The 22,089-nt window shown below is 36.5% G+C and overlaps 1 protein-coding gene and 1 pseudogene across 1 annotated transcript; one reads left to right on the top strand and one right to left on the bottom strand.

Annotated features, from left to right (window-relative positions):
* Window positions 1–2,090: 2,090 nt before the first annotated feature.
* On the bottom strand, window positions 2,091–21,957 carry LOC110049256 (MAU2 chromatid cohesion factor homolog). The gene is made up of 21 exons (XM_020755040.2): window positions 21,689–21,957; window positions 21,574–21,591; window positions 19,766–19,834; window positions 19,302–19,403; window positions 18,506–18,600; window positions 17,843–17,870; window positions 17,199–17,354; window positions 16,615–16,687; window positions 15,862–15,932; window positions 15,068–15,158; window positions 14,119–14,225; window positions 13,791–13,868; window positions 13,116–13,181; window positions 12,312–12,404; window positions 9,460–9,506; window positions 8,937–9,014; window positions 8,339–8,450; window positions 7,440–7,530; window positions 6,243–6,326; window positions 3,930–3,973; window positions 2,091–3,745 (listed from the first exon to the last, which is right to left on the bottom strand). The coding sequence occupies exons 1-21, from the start codon at window positions 21,920–21,922 to the stop codon at window positions 3,647–3,649; spliced, it is 1,836 nt and encodes a 611-aa protein (XP_020610699.2). The 5' UTR covers window positions 21,923–21,957; the 3' UTR covers window positions 2,091–3,646.
* Window positions 4,135–5,257, top strand: LOC149108385 (uncharacterized; annotated as a pseudogene).
* Window positions 21,958–22,089: the final 132 nt, after the last annotated feature.

Genomic DNA, 22,089 nt, shown 5'->3' with positions numbered 1-22,089 from the left:
AAAAATCAGTCACACGAAACAACCCGCCAAAAAAAAAAAAAAAAACTGAACATTCATGATTGTCCAACCAATCTGAGGGGATTTTCTACATACCTTCAAATGTTGCATTTGATTGTTGTAACGTAAAATTCATGGGCTCGCGTATCAATAATGCTTTTGATCTTCGATTCTCTTTGAGGAATTCGACAAATTAATTTATGCTAAGACATTGTCAACATGCGATTGTTTCCTTTCAATAGACCATTGCACGCATGGCTGAATTGAGGCGTCTGATTGGCTACTTAACAACCCAAAATAACAATGGTTATCACTTCAATTATTGTTGTTTGGGGTTTGTAAATGATATAGCCTTCTACATTTAAAATGTCAATCCAAATATAGCATATTCCATAAGCGATAGAATATTTACACTTAAGTAATTACCCGAGATAAATAGGTTGTATATTTTTGCGCTAAATGTGCCTCAGTTACATTTTTTTATTCTTTTTTACGTTTATATAATTCGCTAAGATGAAATGGAATAGAAACAGATGGTTTTGTTTCTTTCAAAAGGATAGGTCTGAACAAATATTTATAATGTATTTCGTCACTTTCTAATCAAGGAGTTTCGCCAGTAAAATGTTTGCGTTTTTACAGGCGGAACAATGGTAATGTCAAAATTTGTTACTGTTTTCATTGCATGTTGTTCGAGAACGTGGAAGGAAAAATAACTGACGCTTGAAAAGTTTCAGATTTCGCTGAAAACGTTTTGTTTATAAATTGATTATAACTTTCGAGCAACCAAGAAAATTTGGCTGAAAATGATCACTTCATGAGAAAAATTAATCATCTTTGCCCGAAACAGTAACTAAATAAAAAATAACGTTTACCTGATAGAAAGGAAATCTAAGCAAATTTTTGCAAGGAAATGCAAGACAACAAAGTGAATACTCATCAAATTACAGCAATTAATAATAAAACCCTATGAAAAACCACATCAATTTTGTCTGATAATGCCAGATAAGGAATCAAATGTCTTGGGGGAAAAATTAATTATAAAACACGGCCCTTTTGATGGCATTTAGGGAAAAAAATCTAATCAGCTGTCTTTATTTTTAGAAGAGTTCCTGAAGGTCACCTCACAATGAACAATGGCTCCTGTTGACAGTAATCAATATTGATAACAATAGATTTCTGTTGATGAGTAGCATAATATTTTGAAACTGTGAAATATGAGAAATGGTAAAAAATATTTTCTCATTTATTTAGATGGCACATTAAAAGAAAGGAGGTGGATAAGGAGATCACAAATGCAAGAATGGATTTTCATCTGCCCCCAACCCCAGAATATTAATCACCTTTTTCATATTTCCCTAATTGGGATTATTATTTTCATATGCTTTCATCACCAGACAATGCATTGTATAAGACTGTAAGTTAAAATTAGATCCAGAAGTTTCACAAGTCAGCTGAGTAGGTGATTTGCATGGTGGCAAAATTTGACAAGTATCGGAACCCTTCCTTTTTTCTTTTTCTAATGCTAATTAGGGCATTTGTTGGTTAAATCTCACTGTAGTTTAAAAATTTAAATAATAATGGAGAAACAAAATAAATCCTAATAGTTGTAGTCAAATAATGACATCATGCAAGTGTGTCGTTGGTGATAGTTATAACTAATTGTACCTTTTTGGTACGCTTCGGTGGCATACCAGGTGAGACATCATTCACTCACTCACTCATCCTTGTCGGGGCCCTTGAGGACTCTTGAGGCCGGACCAGGTGAGACATAGTCAAGCCAAAATACCCATGGCGAGACCAACTGAGCCTGATATGTCACCGAAGCTTACCAAAAAGATTTATTGTAACCAAATTTGGTCAAGTGATCACGATATTGTAGCTATATCAGGTCAATGACTTGATATTGCAGGATATCAGGCAGTGGACACACCTTCTGATTGGCTAATTGTGAATTTGGGTACGGTAATAACAAATGCTAACTTGGTCAGTTAGAGCAGTTAATACAGAACTGTATATCGACAAGTTAGACTTGCTCCAAGTGAGTCAACCAGATTTACAAGTAAGTTTATCATAAATTGAAATGTGATAACAAGTTAATATAAATCTGTGATTTATTAAAAGACTGATATATTAAACTTACTTGCACAATATTTACAACTTACGACATTTAAGTACGTGACATTACTGAAATGCCACCACTACTTTGTGGTAGCCATGCATGGAGATTACATCTAAAGATGTTATATAACATTTGTACATATCTTACAGTGATGCATAAAATACTGTTTCTGATCAAAAAATTATTGACAGATTTTTGACAGCATTCTTACATTAAATTTGATAGGTTCTGTTTGATTTGGGCAACCATTTCATAAGGGAGGGAGCTACCACATGGTAACTTGGCTTCATAAACATACATCTCTCTTTGTACATTCAACCATTCCATCTCAAAAGAAAAAGTCTACAATTTAACTAAAAACATTACATGCTGATAATATCACTTTACATGGATCTGTGTAGTGCCTCTTGGTTTCCATTTTGTTTTGTTCTGTGGCTAATAATATATGTGCAAAAAATGTCACCATGCTGATTGGCTGAGAGTTGAAACTGAGTTCAAAAAGTTGAGACAGGTTACTTGTGGGACACATTGTTATTAAATAACCCAACATCATTTACCTTCAATGGAAGACTTGCTTCAAAAACATACAGATGGCTCCACCCAATAAGTTGAAAGCTTGATGAATATCAATTTTCCCAACTAATTCCTGCTACATTTATTTCAATGTTGGTTTTGAAAATTTGGTAGTACATCAGGATGATATCCCCTAGATGGTGATATTCCATATTCTCCCTGCCTATCAACTTGATAATGTAATGAAAGGAACAACTGGATGACGACTAGTATTTGTAGCAAAATACTTATTAATTAGAATTTTAGTAGTCTACATTTTAAGTTATTGATTGACATTCGCTGGTCACTTATCTTTTAAGTTTGTCAACAAACTTATTGTATATGAACTTAAGGTTGGGCATTATGACGTGACCCCTTAAACATACATTTATCTACATATATATTTACACTAGTTACTCATATAATGAGGTCTCATTTTCCACACAAGATTTCAAGTTTTAAGTCTTGGGTTGTGAGATGAGTGCAGGTAAACACACACACAAACACAAGTTAAGTATCAACATGAAATGTCTCCAATGATTTGATTGCACTAGCCAGCGGTACGACATAGCTTTAAGTTCAGTCACATGTACACCAGTATCAATGACCATGATGAAACTGATCCACAGTCATGACTATAATGCAGATAACAGCATAAATCCATGAGATGAAATTTTTCATCTTGTCCACAAGAGGATGCAATTAAGAATTCCACCAAAGCTGATATGTTCACCATAGGAATCATCCCCACGTGACAAATGTGTAGAATTTTACAACAACTGACAGCTCCATTACTTGCTCCATACATACATCCTGTCATTCCCAGCCATAATGATGATAATGGTAATGATGATGATGATGATTTTCAAGTGCTGCCACAGCAACCATTGCTAATAATGCCACATTACAAAGTGATAATTTAACACAGCTCTGTTAAATGGAATTCTGATATCCACGAGTCTGTAGTGTTCATTTGCATTACATCATACTACTAGGTCCAGCTTGAGGAAAAGTTGTCAACAGTCCAGCTGTTTGTTTCGTAGCTGATTGCCTTGGTGGACTGATGCCACCAACCCACTAAGAGTGAAATCAAATTGACAAGTTAAAGTATTAAACTGCCCATGCATACTAGCGGTGGACTGATTCTGTCATCCAAGCACTAAGAAATGTAAAAGTTGAAATTAAATACCAATGTATTGGGAATAAATTACTGACAGTAAAATTACAATCAGAAACTCCTGTTTTAGATAACAACTGTTACCTCAATAAGTCTGTGTTCTGGCATCTGACTAGCTTGCATATGACCTGGGAGGATGAGATAATTGTTATATTATATATGATATAATATATATGACCTTCCTGACTGAGCAGGAGTGCCAGAAGTCAATAAGTATTTTCTAATAACATATTTGGTGAACTTGATTTGGCAACAAGTTGTAAAAACTTAGTTAGGACTGGTCTGAATTATGCATGCTACATGTAAAGCGATTCCTGATGTGTGTACAAGATACATACATTGACAACCTCAGAGTTATTTGGGCTGGTAAATTTGTGTCATTTATATGGACTATTTTAATTATTAACACATTATCAATAAGAAAAGCAACCATCCTAGTTATCAGTTACTTAAGGGACCGTTCATTTTTTGTGAGAGAGGGTGGTGGTGGTGGTGGTGGGAGTTGGAGGGGGGGGGGGGGCCACGCAAAAAAAAATTTGGCAAGGAAAGAGGGGGGTTGGACGAAAAAAATAAGATTAAAATAGGATGAGAGATGTTTACAAATTGAAGAAAAATTTTCCTTTTATTTATAACAAATATGCTAAAACAGTTCCAGGGTAACAAGAAAACTTCTCAACAGCTTTTATCTTTCATAATAACAGTGCTTGAATAGTAACAACTTTCTTTTCATTCATAAAAAGTTTATTAGCGAACATTATGAGGAGGGTGAGAACTACAGGGAGTTTCTGAAGTTTTCTTGTGGCGTAAAGGTAGGACAAATTTGTTCTTTTTGTTGTGAATGGGCTGGACCACCTATAGGAAGATGCCCCAAACCATTCATTGTGAAACCAAAGTTTGTGTTTGACTATCTTCAGCATCTTGAGGCCAAAAGAAAGAAGAGACTGGAGGAAAGGGCAAGGGAAAGTAGGGAAGCAAGAGAAAAATCCTATGAAGATTATCATTGGGCTAATTTGTGCGAAGATGCCACCAAGCTAAAAAAGCTCCGAGTGCCAGAATTGAACAAATACTTAAAATATCATGGACTATTAAAACAGCATCAGAAGAGCAGCAAGAATGAAAAAGTGTAGGCAATTATGGGACACTTCTTGCCGATGAATACTCTCAGAACTGGTCAAGCCGAAGTGGGAGGCAGCAATGAATCAGGTCAACTAGACAGCAGTGGTGAAAGCATCGAGGGAGAAGAAACTGACGATGAAAACAAGAGCGACGCCCCTGACTCTGAAGACAACTCAAATGATGTCGTTCTTGCTTTTAACACCTCAGATGAGGAATATGCAGACGAGTGGCCAGCTACAACATGCTCAGGACGAGCAGTAACAAGAGGAGCTGAAATCGAGTTTTCATTCTTTTGAGCAAAGATTGTTAAAAGCAGCTTTCTTTCAATAAATTTTGTGAAATGTAACAAAACGAAATTTCAATGCAGTAACTTTTTTAATACCATATGTATTTTTTTAATTCAAGGGGGTGGGGCATCCCAAAAAATTACTGATGGGGGGAGGGCATGTGAAAAGATATCAGGAAGTGGGGGGGTCATACAATTTTCAAATAACACCCCTCCAAATTCCACCAGCCCCCCCTACCACATAAAAAATGAACAGTCCCTAACCCGTGACAATGAATGACTCCTCCTCATTTCAATCCAGAGAAAATATAATTAATGAACTTTTATGGTTGATTGCTTTTTAACAAATACTCCATGAGCATGTGTTGGATTTGAAATGGTAGATAGCCAATGAGGTGCACAGCGCCAAGTTGGCTATAATCATTTCATATCCAACAAGCGTGAGTGGAATAATTGTTTTATTAAAAAAACACCCCCAAAATATAGAAAACTAAACTAAAATAAAAATAAAAATGCCAAAAAAAGTCACATGCATGCTTACCATGTTCCTAAAGCATGGTATAATGGTTCATAACCCATGATGGCTAAGCCAATGAAAACTCTCGAATTGCATTATCCAATGATTCAGGTTTTAATAATCTCACTCAAACAGATGAACAACCAGTGGTTGGATTGGTCCACATGTAGATTATACATATATATAAATATGATTTTATACGGTCCATGCCATAGAAAATACAGCCAATCAGAATACAGGAAAACTCTTGTATATTTGATGGTATTACACCGAACCTTCCCATCGCGCATGTGTTCCATCGATTGTGCTGACCACTTACATGTACTATGGCATGGTATAAAATAGTTATGCAATGCTCTATCCTGGTATACCAAGGAATATCCCACTTGTCACTTGTAAATACAAGTGACTTGTGGGATATTCCATGGTATGTCGCTCAAAAGCATTGCATAACTAATATATAGCAATGGTGACTTACTATCCAAAAGTCGCTTGGTGAAGCTGTTATGCAGTTGATAATATTCACTAGCAGAGACAGGGTCACCCATTACGCCATAAAGATCTGTTTAAGAAACATTATAATTATACAGATGTTCCAGGACTTTGAAAATCATCCCTCCTAGTTTGATAAATGCATGATACAAGTAGTCCCTGTCTATGTAAAGTAGCTAGACTTCTTCATTGATGCTCTGATAACCCTGGGCATAGTTTTCTCTGACTTGCAGCAATAGTTCCTCTTTATAACAATGTTTAGTTTCCGCTATAGATTAGTTCCCTATGTCTAGACGTACCCCTGTAGTTAGCTTCTCCATAAACCAAACACATGTACATATATTCTCTTTTACATGTAGATAGCCCCCTCTTGTAAAACTATATACTACTACAGTAGTCTTTCCTCATAGATAACCCCTTCCCATCCTCTCCTGGTGCTGCACAGGAATGTAGCCCATTAATATATAGATTTAGGCCAGCCTAAAAGTGTAGCTCCTGGGCCGGGTTGTTCAGAGCCTGATTAAGCTAACCCAGGAAAAGGTAGAATTTTGATTTCATGTAACTTTGCGGTGATGTTTTCTGTATATTGTTTGGCCTTCTGTTTTGAGTTTTAATAATCACCCTATACACAAAACAAAACAGCAAAAAACATTTGTATAGAAGAAAAAGTTATAATTTGGTCAACTTTTAATCCTGGGTTAGCGTTACCCGGCTTCCGAGCAATCCTGCCCTGTTTCCAACAAGTTAACCTAATATGAGCCCTCAATCCAATCGATAACCAGCACTTGGTCAGCGGTCAACTTGAAAAAACATGTGACCTCGAAGAGCTGTAAACTCGAGCCAGCGATATGGTCACGTGATACCAAGGCTGCATGTCTGTCAACCTATTATTTGGAGTATGGCCGCCATGTTGGGCAACTCTCTGTCGCTGTTGTTGCCGTCGTGCGTACGTGCCCATGAGCAGTACCGCTAGCCATGATAACCATGAGAAAATCAACTCATGGGTTTCTTTTTCTTTCCTATATGAGTATAGGGGGAGCTCTGCTATAAATGACACCCTTATATACATCCCTTCATAATTCCCTATCCCCTATCACCCTTGTCCACAGTTGAGCCTCCTACACAATCTTCCTACTTATTTACTACAATTGGACATGCTGGTATTTAAGACTAGTTCCCTCACCTCTCAGAAGTGATGCTGCCCACATATGAATATAAGAGTCAGGTATACGGCTAGCCAGTTGATTTGCAGGTAATGCCATGTCTAAAGCTTCCTTTTAATAGTAATACAGTATGTGGAAAGCACAATTTACAAACAACCATGGATGTTTTTAATGGAAACCATGATCATATGTTTTAACTTTATCACTTTTTCCTGTTCTCAAAAAAGAAACACATGGACATTGTTGTGCCCCCTTAGGTCCAGGTCAAATGTCAAACTTCACATCAGATGAACTAAACTGAGTGAATTAAGTTCATGGTAAGTTCAACGTTTGACTCAACTGAGTTCGTCCGACTGAATTTAGATTGACCAACATGGATAGAACATGTTGGTCAATCTAAATTTGAATTAAGTTCCATGTTTGACCCATTAATGGAGCTTGGCCAATTAAGAGCGATTCAAATTGCAATTTAGTTCGTCTCATGTGAAGTTCAACATTTGATCTGGGCCTTTGAAAAGTTAAAACACATGCATGCAAAGTCAAATCTGTTTACAACTACACTCTACATACATGATTATACAGATCAAAGAGCAGGTTGAAATCCTCATCGGCTATGAGAGTGTTCAATAGTTTGACTGCAACCTGTACAGCAATTTATAACTACAGTAGACGTAAAGAGCTGGATTAGTTGGTCCAAGACATTTACTTGCTACTCAAAATTTCATGCTTCCTCCAAAGCAATCATCAGGCAACTGTCAGAAAAAACTGTTACAGGAAAAGATATTTGAAAAAAAAAATTGGAACAATACATAATAGGAGTGTTGCATGGCACGACAATCAAGAAGCTATGGCTAATTAATTGAACAGATCTATATTTCTTGAAAGAACACCTTAAAAACAGAATCATGTGACCTCATACCTGTGTAATCCCCTGAGATAAAAATGTGTTTCCAAGCAAGACAAGTGAACAAGCTGTCAATCTGTTCAGATCTTCTGAATTAGCAATCTTTAAAGTTTCCCGTAGGTATTTTCTGCCACATAGAAAAAATTAACGTTAATCAAATTATAAGTTTATATCACACAAATTCTTGATATACTAATTCTGACCAACAATAATTCCTTTCGTACCATCAACTATGTAAATGCTTATTTTTTAATTATTATTCAGTATGGTGTACAGTTTTTCTTATTCAATCAGTCACCAATGGCATGATTTGATTCCTTTAAAGTTCTTAGAATAGATGCATGTACATGTACAAGTAAATACATATAGTCACGCTGAGATATCATCACAATAATTTGGAATCTGATTTTTAAAATTTTTTCTTGGAAAGACATGTGGAAAATTCACTTAAGTGTTGACTGAAAATAAAACAAATTGTCTGAAGGCCAGTTATGAAATTCTACATGCATAACATTACAAAAACTCTCATTATCGCTATTGTGATATTATTTTGAAGCCTGCTGTAGTAATACAGCAATATTATAATTTGCTATTTATTAACTTATAGACTTACTTGGCATCCATGAAACGTGATTCAAAGAATGACTGTAATCCTCTGATATAGTAATAACCTGCTTGGTGACTATGTGAACTGAAGACAAATAAGATTAATCATGTCAGTTTTTAAAAACTTTTAACATCTCTCAGAAAATTACCAAATTACTGACATAATAATGGTATTGCACTAAAACTAAAAATCGTGAAAACCAACATTAATTGCATTAATTATTTTTAGTATTTTACCAATTTTAGGATTTCATCATTAACAGTATATTACGATTTTGCTTTTTTTAATCTATTTTATGATGCCCCATGGATTTAGTGTTGATGATGCAAGTAACAAGTTGGGAGATGAAGGGGAACTTGTTAGAGGAACAGGAGATTAAAAGAGATTTGGAGAATAATATATTCATGTATGAAAGGCTATTACTAAGCCACAACCAAGAAAAACCTATGAACACCTAATTGTATGTAAATCAGGTTACCAATATAAAATTGTCATGATGTACCATTACATTAATTTATTTGTAAATTACCATGTGGGAAGCTGATCTGGTCTTATCTTTGCCAATAGATTTTGAAGCTGTAAGTAAACAAAATAAATTATAGATCAGACGATTTAAAAAAAAAAAGGAGAAATTATAGCTGCACCTTGTAAAGTTTACTTGGAAATTTTTTAAGTGCAGTACATTTAGTATTTTTTAGCACATGCTAATAATTTGAAATCAATTATTGATACTAAAATAAAATAATAAATAAATTTACATAATTATATCACTCTGCAGATTGTTGTCTTTGGTAAGTGTACTATTACTAACATTAATTTACACAATAGAAAAGTACTAATAATTAAAAAAAGACTAACATATATAGATTTAGCCAAGCCTGAAAGTGGAGCTCCTGGGCCGGGCTGTTTAGAACCTGATTAAGCTAATCCAGCATAAGCGTGTTTGTTTTTTAACTTTACAGTGAGGTTTTCTGTTTATATCATTGTTTGGCCGTCTAAGTTTGAATAATCTCAAAGGCGCGGTTGGCCTCGTCAGGGTTCGTACCCTTTTTCAGAAACAAATTTCCAGGACTTTTCCAGGACTTTTCCAGGACTCAGATTGATTTTTCAAGGACTCTAAAATTCACATTAACCCTTTCACTCCCAAGATCTCAATGCTAATTCTCCTTACTGTCTGTCATACATTTCATATTTTTTACTTGAGTTTAACAGATTTCCAGAACTTCCCAGGACCAGTAGCCATTTTCCAGGACTTTCCAGTCCTGGAAAATGCCACAACAAAAATTCTAGGACTTTCCAGGTTTTCCAGGACCCGTACAAACACTGCCTCATGGTTAGTGTGTTCAACTCCTGATCGAGCGGTCTGGGTTCGAACCCTGACTGGGTACATTGTGTTGTGTTCTTAGGCCAGACACTTTACTCTCACAGTGCCTCTCTCCACCCAAGTGTATAAATAGGCACTGGTGACCTATAACGCTGAGGGCAACCCTGCAATGGACTACCATCCCATCTAGGGGGGAGTAGAAATACTCTTAGTCACTTCATGCTACAGAAACCAGGATAAGCTCTGGCCTGATGCACCCCTTGGCTTGTATGTAGACTTTACCTACCTACCTATACAAAACATAAGCAGTGAAAAACATTTCTATACAAGACTTTTAATTCGGGATTAGTGCTAACTGGCTACCGAACAACCCAGCCTGATTACAACAAGTTAACCTGGCTTGAGCCTGTGATCCAATTGAAAAAAAACAAACAGTACTTGGTCGGTGGTCAACTCTAAGAAATATGTCACCTCAAAGCACTCTAAACTTGAGCCCGCAATATGGTCATGTGATACTGGTCAGTGGATACCTTTTTTGACAGGTGTCAATTGACTATAACATGCCTGTCCAATATCAAAGATGAGTGTTGTAAACCAAGGCTGCCTGTCTCCGTCAACTTATTAGCTGGAGTATGGCCGCCACATTGTGTAATGTTGTCGTCATCATTGATGTCGTGCGTACGCATACACAAGCAATACCACTAGTCATTTTTACCATGAGAAAAGTGATTCACGGGTTTCTATGAGTATGGATCTCTGCTTAGTGGCCCTTCAGACAGCTGGAGCTGTGCTAGTAAGCACAGTTACCTGGCCTTGTCGTGTTGACACTAGATACTTCATCTATGCAATTCTCCCAGATTATCTAGGAGTCTCACAGAGATGAAGGAAAGTGTTCAAAGTACATTTTTCACACTTATTTTGGCTGATATTTTACATTTTGCAATAAAAATAAACTAATATTTTATTGCAAAATCTACTTCTAAGCAATGTTACATTTTAAGGGGGAAACTTTTGGAACATTTGACCCATTTTGGGGGTTTGATCTGCAGAGCACTACTTTTAACAACATTTTCTTAGGATCAAAAATGCAAAATAGGCAATCTTCTGGATTTCAACTTTATTTCAGTTGGTGCCCATAGCGTATGGCATGGCTGTGGTAACCAAAAAGTGACAATACAATATAGAAGTTCCTATCAAAGATGATCTCAACTTGTTCACCAGAGGCATTCATTTGATAACACTATTAGTAACTGGACTATTAGTAATAGCACAGTCATGTAATTGGACCGAGTGGAGTACAATTCATGGAGTACAATACTGATCAGAAGAAACCAAACAGGGCATGCTCGACAGAATGCGTTCTGTTTCTGTTCCACACACATTCCCGTTCCTGTTCTGTATCTGCTCCATTCCTGTTCTGTTCACATTCTCATACCTGTTCTATATGTGTTCTATACCCATTCGCAAACGCGTTCCCTGTTAGGTTTCTTCTGATTTGTACTGTAATCACGTGTGTAATTCAAACTTGGATGACTGTGAAGCACAAGGCCGATTTAAAATTACGAGCACGATTACTCCCTGAATCGTACAACACAAGGTCCAATTGCTAATTAATCGTATTTATTACAAATTTCGAAATTAAAAAAGTCTTTGGAGAACTTCTTTTGAGCAAAAAAAGATTTCCATTAGTTTTAACTGTAGAGAGCATTACGAAGAAGCCATTAAAGCAAGTGTAATTGATGGGTGATTCACGTGGATATCCAGTTACAAAATGTTCAAATTGGCTACCTATAATTGGACATCCAGGTGATTGTGCGCTGATTACGTGACAAATAGGTGCAGAGAGAACCAATCACAATTGAGAATTTTGTTATAGATACGATTAATAGTAGTAGCATCAACTAATTAAGAGCAGTACAAGTAGTAGCTGGAAACTATTGCCAGCAAACTTGTACATGTAAGAGACCTGTACAACTTTCATGGAAGGTTTACTTAAGTTCAGTACTCAAAAGCAAAAATTAATGACGTCATTATACTTCTGCTTTAGTTGCACGCACCTCTATACTTCTACTGCCTCCCACTCCAGAGCGAATGTAAACAATTGCCAGATTTAAACCAATAAAATTCCTGAGCTCCGGCTGACTGCAGGTCTGCAAGTAGGCAAACATCCTAGATTATAACAGACTTACATGTCACAAGCCACTGGTTAAATCTGCTGACATACATATAAAATCTCAATACAGTGGAATCCCAATTTTTTGAACCTCCAAGGGAAATGAAAATTGGTTTGCAAAATTGGATAGTTTGAGAAATTGGGGGTAAAATTAATGTGTTTGACTGAGGAGGGGAAACGACTTTTGGTTTGAGCTATCCAGAGGTTCGAAAAAATGAGGGTTTGAGAAATTGGAATTCCACTGTAATTGCCTTGAGTTGTGCTCTCTGCATGGCCTAAAGGTCTAGAGTTGTCAAGTGTAATTGAACCTAAAGCTTCTTTCTGAGAATCCACTACAATTTAGTTTTTGAGAACTTGTGATATGCCATAAGCATAATTTTAGGCAATTGATTAGGTTGTACGCTATCAAATTTATTGCTCAGTTGAATATTATGTAGTAGGCAACTCACAACATTATTTGCTAAGTGGCTTAGAATAATCAAATCAATGTTACTGTATTCCTTGATGCGCTAAAGTTAATGACACCTTACAATTAAGTACACAGTTATTATTTCAAATTCATGTACATTTTAATATGCAAATAAATGTTTATTCATTCTTGTTAATTGATGTGCTTCAGTTAGTGACACCTTTCAAAGTACAAAATTAAATTCATGAATTTTTTTTCCAATTTTATTATTTGCCTTACCTCTAAAGCTGTATTAAACTGTGTCAAGGCTGAGTCCATCAGATTCATGGACATTGCGTACAAGGCCTGATAAGGAGGTGGACATTGTTAACAGTTGAAATATTAAAAGAAACTTTCAACAAAAATGAATATACACCAGCTATGAAATTTAGGTGGGAGTCAGGACTATTGTCTTCATCATCAATTAATTGTATGCTGCAATGACAGGACTCAGCAATCCCCCTGACTATGGTTTACAAATATGCTCCTAAGCAAGTAGATAATTTTCCCTGACTCCCTCCCTTTGGAGATGAGGTTGGTCATGTATTCCTGCATAATAAACAAAGGGTCACTCCTGTGTAGTGCAGTTAAGTCTGCACAGCAACATCCCCCTAGCTTGTTGTTTTTTCATTGCCTTTGAACATTGCTTGCTAACTGATACTCTTGTCTGATCCAGCATGTGCTGTCTGTCATTCAGCTCATAGTGCTGGGAGATAAGTGAGGTTGCTTGTCATGCTCTTGCCGGCAATCGCATGGGCTAACCAAATGCAAGGCAGTGTTCCCCCATTAACACCATCATGAGTTGTTTGTATTTGATTAATAGCTCTGGTTCAATTGCAAGTCGCCACAGTTAACTTACTTTCGTTAGGAACGACATTAATGGTAAACATTGATAATGAACAAAATAAAACCTACCAGAAGAGTATGTAACACAGATTGATGAGTTGTCAAAAATTTTCCATCATGTTGAGCGAATTGATAAACTTGAGAAATCTGAAAGTGCATAAGTGACAGCCTTTTAATCAATTTGCATTCTCTGACTCACTAACAGACAAAATGCACTATTACTACATAATGTACAGGAATGAGCTATAGTGCAAAAAAAGGTACACACTTCCATGCTTAATTCAAGTAGCTTATTCAAAGTGACTGCAGACTTCGTATCATTTTTCTACAATAGTTATACTATTTCTTTATATGTGTACATTATGTATAATATACCAACACAGGTGATTTTATTCACCTCTTTGATTGCTTGTGGCATCTGTCCTTGTACCATTCTACAAAGAATCATGTGTTCTAGAAGCACCAGTTTAAATGTTGACAACAGGCCTGATTTTGGTGTAGTAGCTTTGGGAGGAATTATAACTCAGAATAAATTATCATTATTAATATTAATTATAATATTAATGACAATGTCCCTAGATCATGAATGTTCAGTAAAACCACTTATAAAATTTCTTTTGGAGCCAGTCTCCTTTTCTGTTAAACCTCAAGATACTTTTAAATTTGCTGAGCAGTGAACTTTTGCAAGAAACAAACTAAGATCTTTGGCCCAAATTATTGCATTATTCCCAAAACAGTATGTGTCAGTTACCATTAGTGCAAATAAGGTCTATTGCCTATTATATCATGTGATATTCTATGCAGAACTGTTCTGCCACCTACTCCTCCTTATCTTGCGGAACCACAAATTGCAAAAAAAAACTCAGTTAAAATAGAGTTACATCTAACTGTAATATAACATGATTGGAACTGGGACAACAGAAGAAGCAGAAAGAAGCTTATCAGGGGCTGTTTTCAAGATGACAATTCTCTTTACAGATGTCCATGGATACATTTTCCTCCAGTACTGGGCAGAAGAATTTAACAAATTTAATGACAGTTAAAATTAATGATGAGTGAACTGAGTTCTTAAACCATAAATTCAACTTTGAAAGATATGTAGGCAAATAAATTCCCCTTAACAATAATTACTCACTAGTAACTATGTCAGATTAGTAGGCCTGATGGATGGCTAGAAGACAAGACACTAGTAAAGTTTTTGATTGATTGATTGATTGATACATTGTTTTAACAGCACTAGGAGATTGGGAGAATTTGTCAAATGTTCATTAAAGACTTGAACATATGACTTCCTTTGTTACCGCAACTCTAGTTTTGGTCCCAAGGACTGGTTTCCCAGTACTCACATTTTAACCGATCCACTTGAACCAGAGCTTTCTCACTATATCTGATTGCCTTTTCCATATATCCTGCATACATGGAGTGCATTACTGTTACCTGAAACCCAAAGGAGCAGAAAGGTGTGTCTAACTTTTGCTTTTAAAAGGTAGGCTGGCATGAGGGGAGGGAGATGGGAAGAAACGAAGTGTCCTCTGTATTTACTTTAAAATAATTGTTTTTGTAGATTGTGTAGATTGTAAGAGGGTTGAACATTAGCTCAATAAGACAGTCATATAATTTATTACTCTTTGTGTATTTTGCTCAAGTATGCCAAGATTTTGATAAACATCACAAAATAATATGCTTGGGATTTGCAAAAAAGCCTGTAATGGTTGTTATCTTAGTAGGTTCCCTGATTCAAGCATCAATACAGACCCATCTCCTGCAAGAAGACTGCAGTGTATAATGGTCACTTTTATTACATGACTTGTGTATAACATTTGTATATTGATCTTTGTCAACTTTACCAGTAAGCTTACAAATGAATGTAGTTGGCAAGAACAGAGATGGTACCATGGATAATATATAATGTGGTAGCAATCAGAAACTAAGGTATAAACAGGGAATGTAAGTAATTTGATGGAAGATGCTCACAAAAATGTTAAATAAAAGGAAAAAAGCACTTCTTAATCTTGATGTGTACTCTTCTGACACACTTCATTGTAAGAGAAAGAAAGATATTTTAAAAAGACAGCTCAGAGGCAGCATTAGCGCCTTTTTTTCATTGCATACCAAGAGAACTGCAGAATGACATTCTTACCAAATAAACTAAAACACAAAGGTGCTCCTTGGTCAACCATTCAAATCGTTCAGCCTCATGGATTTGTGATTCTACAATTTAATAATAAATAAATAAATAAATAAATAAATAATATGACAAATAAATTGTTTTGGCTTGGAAATATTGTTTAACATAGCGTGGGTGTCTGATGGGGAGGAAAAAGACTGTTTGTTAGGACTGATGTTTTGCCAACCTTAGTAGAATTTCAGGAGAACAACGCCTGAGCCAAGAGACATGACACTACCCTAGTGAAAATATTTCAAGGATCTTCAGAGATCTTTGCAAGGACCTTCAAAGATATATCTTCATTTACATTTACAAGTATAACCCCTTAAGATCTTCAAGGTTATTGCAGGATTCTTGAAAAAAGCATGCTATCTATCCTTGGCTTGAGGATCTTTAAGGAACATTTTGCAAAGTTCTTTGTTAAGATCTCTGTAAGATCCTCACCTGAGGATCCAAGGATCTTCAGCAAGTCTTTGAAAATTTTACATGTACCAAATGATTTTTCACCAGGGTAATTGGCTGACTCAGACGACGAACTTCCTTTGGATTATTGAAATCTCAGGTGCAAACAGCAGTAATCTAATCATCTCCAGAGAACCACACAAATCTAGAGAAACTTCTGTAAGTTGCATGCAATACATGTTCATGTGCTATATCTAGCTTACCAACAGCAAAAAAGGCTTCATGCAGATATAAAATCAAATAAGCTACCCAAGCTAAACGTACCATCCATATGGAGTGTTGTTAATATCTGTATTGATTGCTGCAATTGTTTTAGGTGTGGTCTGACACCTTTTGCCTAACAAGGAAAAAAAAGCAACAATGGACCATTTTTTCCACGTACTTCAGGGCTGTCATTCCTTGGTCAGCCTTAATATGACAGCACATGACATGCAAACTAAAATACAAAAATATTGATTATTTTCTTCTAACAATATTTATTTATGGAAATGCAAAAGAAGCCTGATGAGAAAAAAAAGTAAAGAGAATGAGCAAACTTTGGCAGAATTAAGTTCAGCACATCACCGTTCGCAAGCAAAATGTAAGTTAGTACAAACCAGGCACATTAATTAAACACATTAATTTTTTTCTTGTTTCCCATATGATAAACATCTTATTAACTGAGCTTAGTCGGTCTGTATGGGAGAATCTTGGCCTTAGTCTTGCATAGAGACCTCACTGTGTTCAGTCTGTACTCACAACCTTGGTCAAGATTCTCCTGTACAGACCGACTAAGCTCAGTTAATAAGAGCTAAATACAGGCAGTACATGTATCTCAAAATATGTAATACAAAAATAATAGTTAATACCTGTCCCAATGTTAAAAAGTTCCACACTTTAAGCAGTAAATAAAACACTTGAATTGATTCCCGTTGATAAGTAGAAATGTTCCACCTCTCAAGGAAACTTGCGACCATAGATAAAATGGCATTGGTATGACTCAACTCTTTGATCATCATAAATGCCTGTTGAAAGAATTGTATAAACAGTAAAAAAATTAGGCCATCTAATTCACGAGAAGGCAACTTCATTACATTATCATTCATTACAAACACTATCAAAAAATGGCCAGTTTTGACCCACTGGTGTCTAAATCATTATCAAATTGATTTTTATGGTACTTTGTACTTGTCTATTGGTTTACATTTTGGACAAACAGTATTTAAGTGAGAGCAAGTGAAAACTGAAATTTACTGGCACACTGAGCAAGTGGTTTCAATGCTGTTTTCCTCCCCTGTGTACAGTTACTGGTATACAGCCAAACCCCTATTAAGTGGTCACCCATCAAACAGCCACCCCTATTTGGCAGTCAGTAATCAAAGTCCTGATGAGGGTTTCTCTATTGTTTTTACCTCTATTAAGTGGCCAGTCCCCTTTAAGCGGCCACTATCCATTTTCACGAGGGTGGCCGTTTAATAGGGGTTGAACTGTATTCTTTAATAATATCTCTTACCATAGCTCTGGTTAGTGCAAAAAGACACCTAAAAAAGAGAGAGCAAGATGAAGTCAACAGAGAGAAAGAGTTGTATTACATTACCTGTCTATACACATGAAGTACTCCAAATCTGACTGACTTTTTCATTACTAGAAGTACTAATCACAAACTGCTATTAACATAACATTGAACCTTGCCATCCCAAAGTGTCAAGGGAAACAAAACATAGTTGAGAAAGTGGGCAATCGAGATAGAAAATCATGTTAACATGACCGAAAAGCAAATCCATGGAATTTAAGCTTGAAATAGAGGTGACTTTGAGACAACAGACTTGGAGATGGCAAGGTCCCACTGAAACACAAGTACAATTTGGAATCTCAAGGTTTTAATTAACAAAATAATAATTTATTAATCATCACTACAGCCTGCCAAACTTGTATAACATTTACTTAAAACAGGTAGGAACTTAGATCAGTTCCTTTTATGTATCATGATCTGAGTGATGCTGGATCATTAATCCAGACTGGGACCACTGTTCCTTACGCAGATCATCCCAAAGGAACACACCCTTTAATTCTACAATCACGAGACTCATTCATAACATCCATTAATATGTGTTTTAAGACAGTTTTGGAATTGGAAAGGTAGGAATTACAAAATGAGATAAAGTTCAATTCTCACTTCATATAGTGTGATCCACACTGCTCAGCAAATCTCTCTCCCATTTCCAGAACCTCTGTTGCAGCTTTCAGTTCTTTGTCACTTGCATGCACATCCTAAGAAACAATAATTTATGACAGCAAGAGGGAAATCATATTTCAAACAATGAATTCTTTACACCCTACCAAAAAATACCCAGGGGAAAAATATATAGACAAGTGTGCTTCTGAGAGAAAAGGTTATTTCAGCTTAGAGCACATTGCTTAAATATATCCAGCACGCACTCAAGAATAATCATGTGATGACAATCACTTTTAAATATTAAGGTTGGAGGGGGGGGGGGGACTCCCATATACACTGTAAAAAGAACAGGGGTGTTCATCGTACCTTTAGGGGTTAAAAATGTGGTTTTGGAACCTCTTAAGGTATATTTCAGCCTCAAAAGGTCCACATCTGCAGCTTTTGTGGTACCTTTTAGGGTATTGAGCCAAAAGAAATGTCAGAGGAGATAATGTGTTGCTTTAGAATTGGTACCTCTTAGGTGTGGAAAACATTTCAAGTCATGCCCACAAAACATGACCTTGTTTGTTTCTTAGGGGTTCTGTTCAAAATTTCCGTTAAGAACCCCTATCCTTTTATTTAGGAGTCACCCCCACCCCCCCCCCCCCCTAATTGGAGTAAGGTGTTTTAATTCAGGCCAAGAGATTATATTTCCTGTCTACGTATATCCCTGGTAAAGTATGTCCCGTCGAAACATTTACCAAGCTAAGACCAGAGAATGCCTCGAAAGATTCCCATCTCCTTTCAGTACACTTACCGCTAACTGGAAAGTGATTTTGAATTGCCAGAAAGGCAAAATGCTTGCATGAGCCACTTCAAGTGCCTGACGTAAAGAAGACTTTGCAAGATGAAATTGGCCCTGAAAATTACAAAACCAATGAAGTCAAATTCGATATTACAAATAATAGAAATTTAATTCAATGTTAACCTGTGAGTGAGTTCAGTTGTTTATGTACATGTATTTGTTACCCTGTAAAGCTGGGATGCAGCAGTGCTGATGAGGTTCAGTGAAAAGTGCAGGACTAAAGTGATGTTTATTATTTTCAAAAGATCTGTGGGACATATACAATCAGGAAAATTATAATCAACAACTAATTAATTTTATGTATGCCTAAAAGACTAAAAGATAACATTACCTTTGACAATTCCCACTGCTGGGCTGACTTGCTATGGCAAAAGTCCTATGGCACTTAGAATCTACAAAACCATAAATTATAATACCTGTTCTTTGTAAATGTCTGTTAAAATGCACATGGCTTCCAAATGAATGTCTTCAAATCCAGTTCCAAGCTAGATAAGAGTTAAGCTTATTAAGAGGTATACTAGTCTATGATCGGCACCAGCAGGAATGGACCTAATTTCTGACTGCTTTGTCTACCTGTCAAGATAGCGTCGAAAACCGTGATAGGGTCTATTACAACCCTAATTATATAGCAGTCAGTTAATCCAGTATTGTCAGCACAGCTATTATCCTTTAATTTCTAAAAACTGTCCCATTTGGGGTTTAATTTGGACAGTTTTCAATAAGGTCTTTGAGTAAAAATGCAGAAACTGTCCAATTTGGGAAAAAATAGGACAGTTTGACTCAGCCAATGAAATTAAGCTATTAAACCTTCTGAAGATTATCGAAGGCCACACAAAACCTTCCAAAGATTTCCAAAGATCACCAGAACACTCCCGAAGCTTTCCAAAGATTCCCCAAACACTTTCGAAGATTTCCGAAGATCACCTGAACAATTCCAAAGACTTCCAAAGATCACCTGAATACTTCAGAAGATTTCCGAATATCACGCACACATCTCCAAAGATTTCCAAAGATCACTTGAGTATTTCCGAAGATTGCCCAAACACTTCCAAAGATTTCCGAAGATCACCCAAACACTTCCCAGGATTTCCGAAGACTTGTGACAATCTGCGATCTTTGAAGTTCATCGGAAATTTTCGAAGCTTTCCCAAGTTTCGGAAGATCAAAGGTCCAGTCTGTTTTTCTTCAGAGAAAGTTACCGTAGTTTTCCTTGCAAAGCTGTATTACCTCACGAGCTATATATTTAATAAGTAACAGGACTACATGCTTGTCCAATTTGGAAATAATTGGATTCAAAAAATTCCTCTGACAGCCAAATTGGACTTTTTTTCATCCAATTATTTCCAAATTGGACAGCATGTAGTCCCATTATATATACTAATTGTATCTATAACAAAATTCTCGATCGTGATTGGTTCTCTGTGCGTCTCTTTGTCACATAATCGGCATGCGCTCACATGGGTGTCCAATTACAGGTATCCAATTTGAACTTTTCATAATTGGACACCTGTAATTGGATACCCACGTGATTTGCACACCAATTACATGCGCTTTACTGGCTTCCTTCGCACTGCTTCCTACATGTACAGTTTTCAAAACTTTTAAAAAGCGTTAGACGTTTTCACTCAAAAGAAGTACTCAAAAGACATTTTCAATTCCGAAATTCGTTATAGAAACGATTAGTAATAGTAACTGGACCAAGTGGAGTACTATTCAGGGAGTAATCTTGCTCGTAATTCAAAATTGGCCTTGCGCTTTGTGCTCGTTTGATTTTGAAATTACTTGCGCGCTTACTCCCTGAATGGTACGACACAAGGTCCAATTGCCTATTTAGCAATTACATGTAGACCCACAGCCCGCAAGGGCTACCCATCAATAGCCTATGAGGTGAAACCGAATGGGCCATTGACCAATGGCCCTTGAGGGCTGCAGGTCTAATTGTTTTAGTATCACCCAACTAGTCGGACAGAAAAGGCAATCATGAAGTCAGCAAATGTAAGTTGAAGAAATATTTATTTGGGAATAAAATGAAAGAAAGCGTCATGCTTGATTGCACCAATTTCGCTACTTAGGGACTATTACTAATAGTCCTCTAGTAGCATAGCCAATTAAAATGCAGGATTTGCATTAGTCCACTAGATGGGTATACTAATACTAATTAGCTCGTATATAGTTTACATTTCAGTTAATTGGTTCACGTACGACAATATTTATAAAAGGATACAGATTGTGCTTGGACAACCTGAAAAAAAAAAAAAGTTGATTAAACACAATTGACATCATAGATACAAAATACAAGAAACTTAATGGCCAAACATTATTCAAACCACTAAACTCACCGCCTTTTCTAAATGTGAACGCCCCATGTCCGTATTTTGCGTATGCGAATGAAGAAGTTTCCCGAGCTGTAGATGCGTTCGAGCTTGGATGGCGGGCGATGGTTGAAATTGAAACACAGACTGGAGACACTGTATACATTGCCTGATTTTGGGTGGGTTCGATGTTCTGAAAGTTTCTGCTAAACCTAAAAGGCCAATGTACGAAGCATCGTGAGTTCCCATAGTCGCCGCCATTTTGTTTTTGTTGGGCTTTCGACGACCACGATCAGATTATGTCAGCGTCCTCGAGAAAAAACGAAGGCACGCCATGTATGGGGACGCAATGTGCTGTCTATATAATATGCTGCGTGATCCCGCGTGAGGTCTCGTTCCCGCGTGAAACTGTCTTTCCCGCCACAAAT

Source organism: Orbicella faveolata, unplaced genomic scaffold (genome assembly GCF_042242905.1).
Source record: "Orbicella faveolata isolate gen_17 unplaced genomic scaffold, um_ofav_v1 contig_26, whole genome shotgun sequence".
NCBI lineage: Eukaryota > Metazoa > Cnidaria > Anthozoa > Scleractinia > Merulinidae > Orbicella > Orbicella faveolata.
This window is presented reverse-complemented; position numbering and strand designations above follow the sequence as displayed.

Bases quoted from the DNA above. Each gene is read 5' to 3' on its own strand.
- LOC110049256 (XM_020755040.2), bottom strand. From the start codon at position 21,922: ATGGCGGCGACTATGGGAACTCACGATGCTTCGTACATTGGCCTTTTA. The intron at 16,688-17,198 runs GTATTAACTATT...TTTCCTTGTTAG, and splicing joins ACTTTTTAACATTGGGACAG to GCAAAAGGTGTCAGACCACA. The intron at 14,226-15,067 runs GTGAGTACTGGG...TTCCTCCCAAAG, and splicing joins TCAAGTGGATCGGTTAAAAT to CTACTACACCAAAATCAGGC.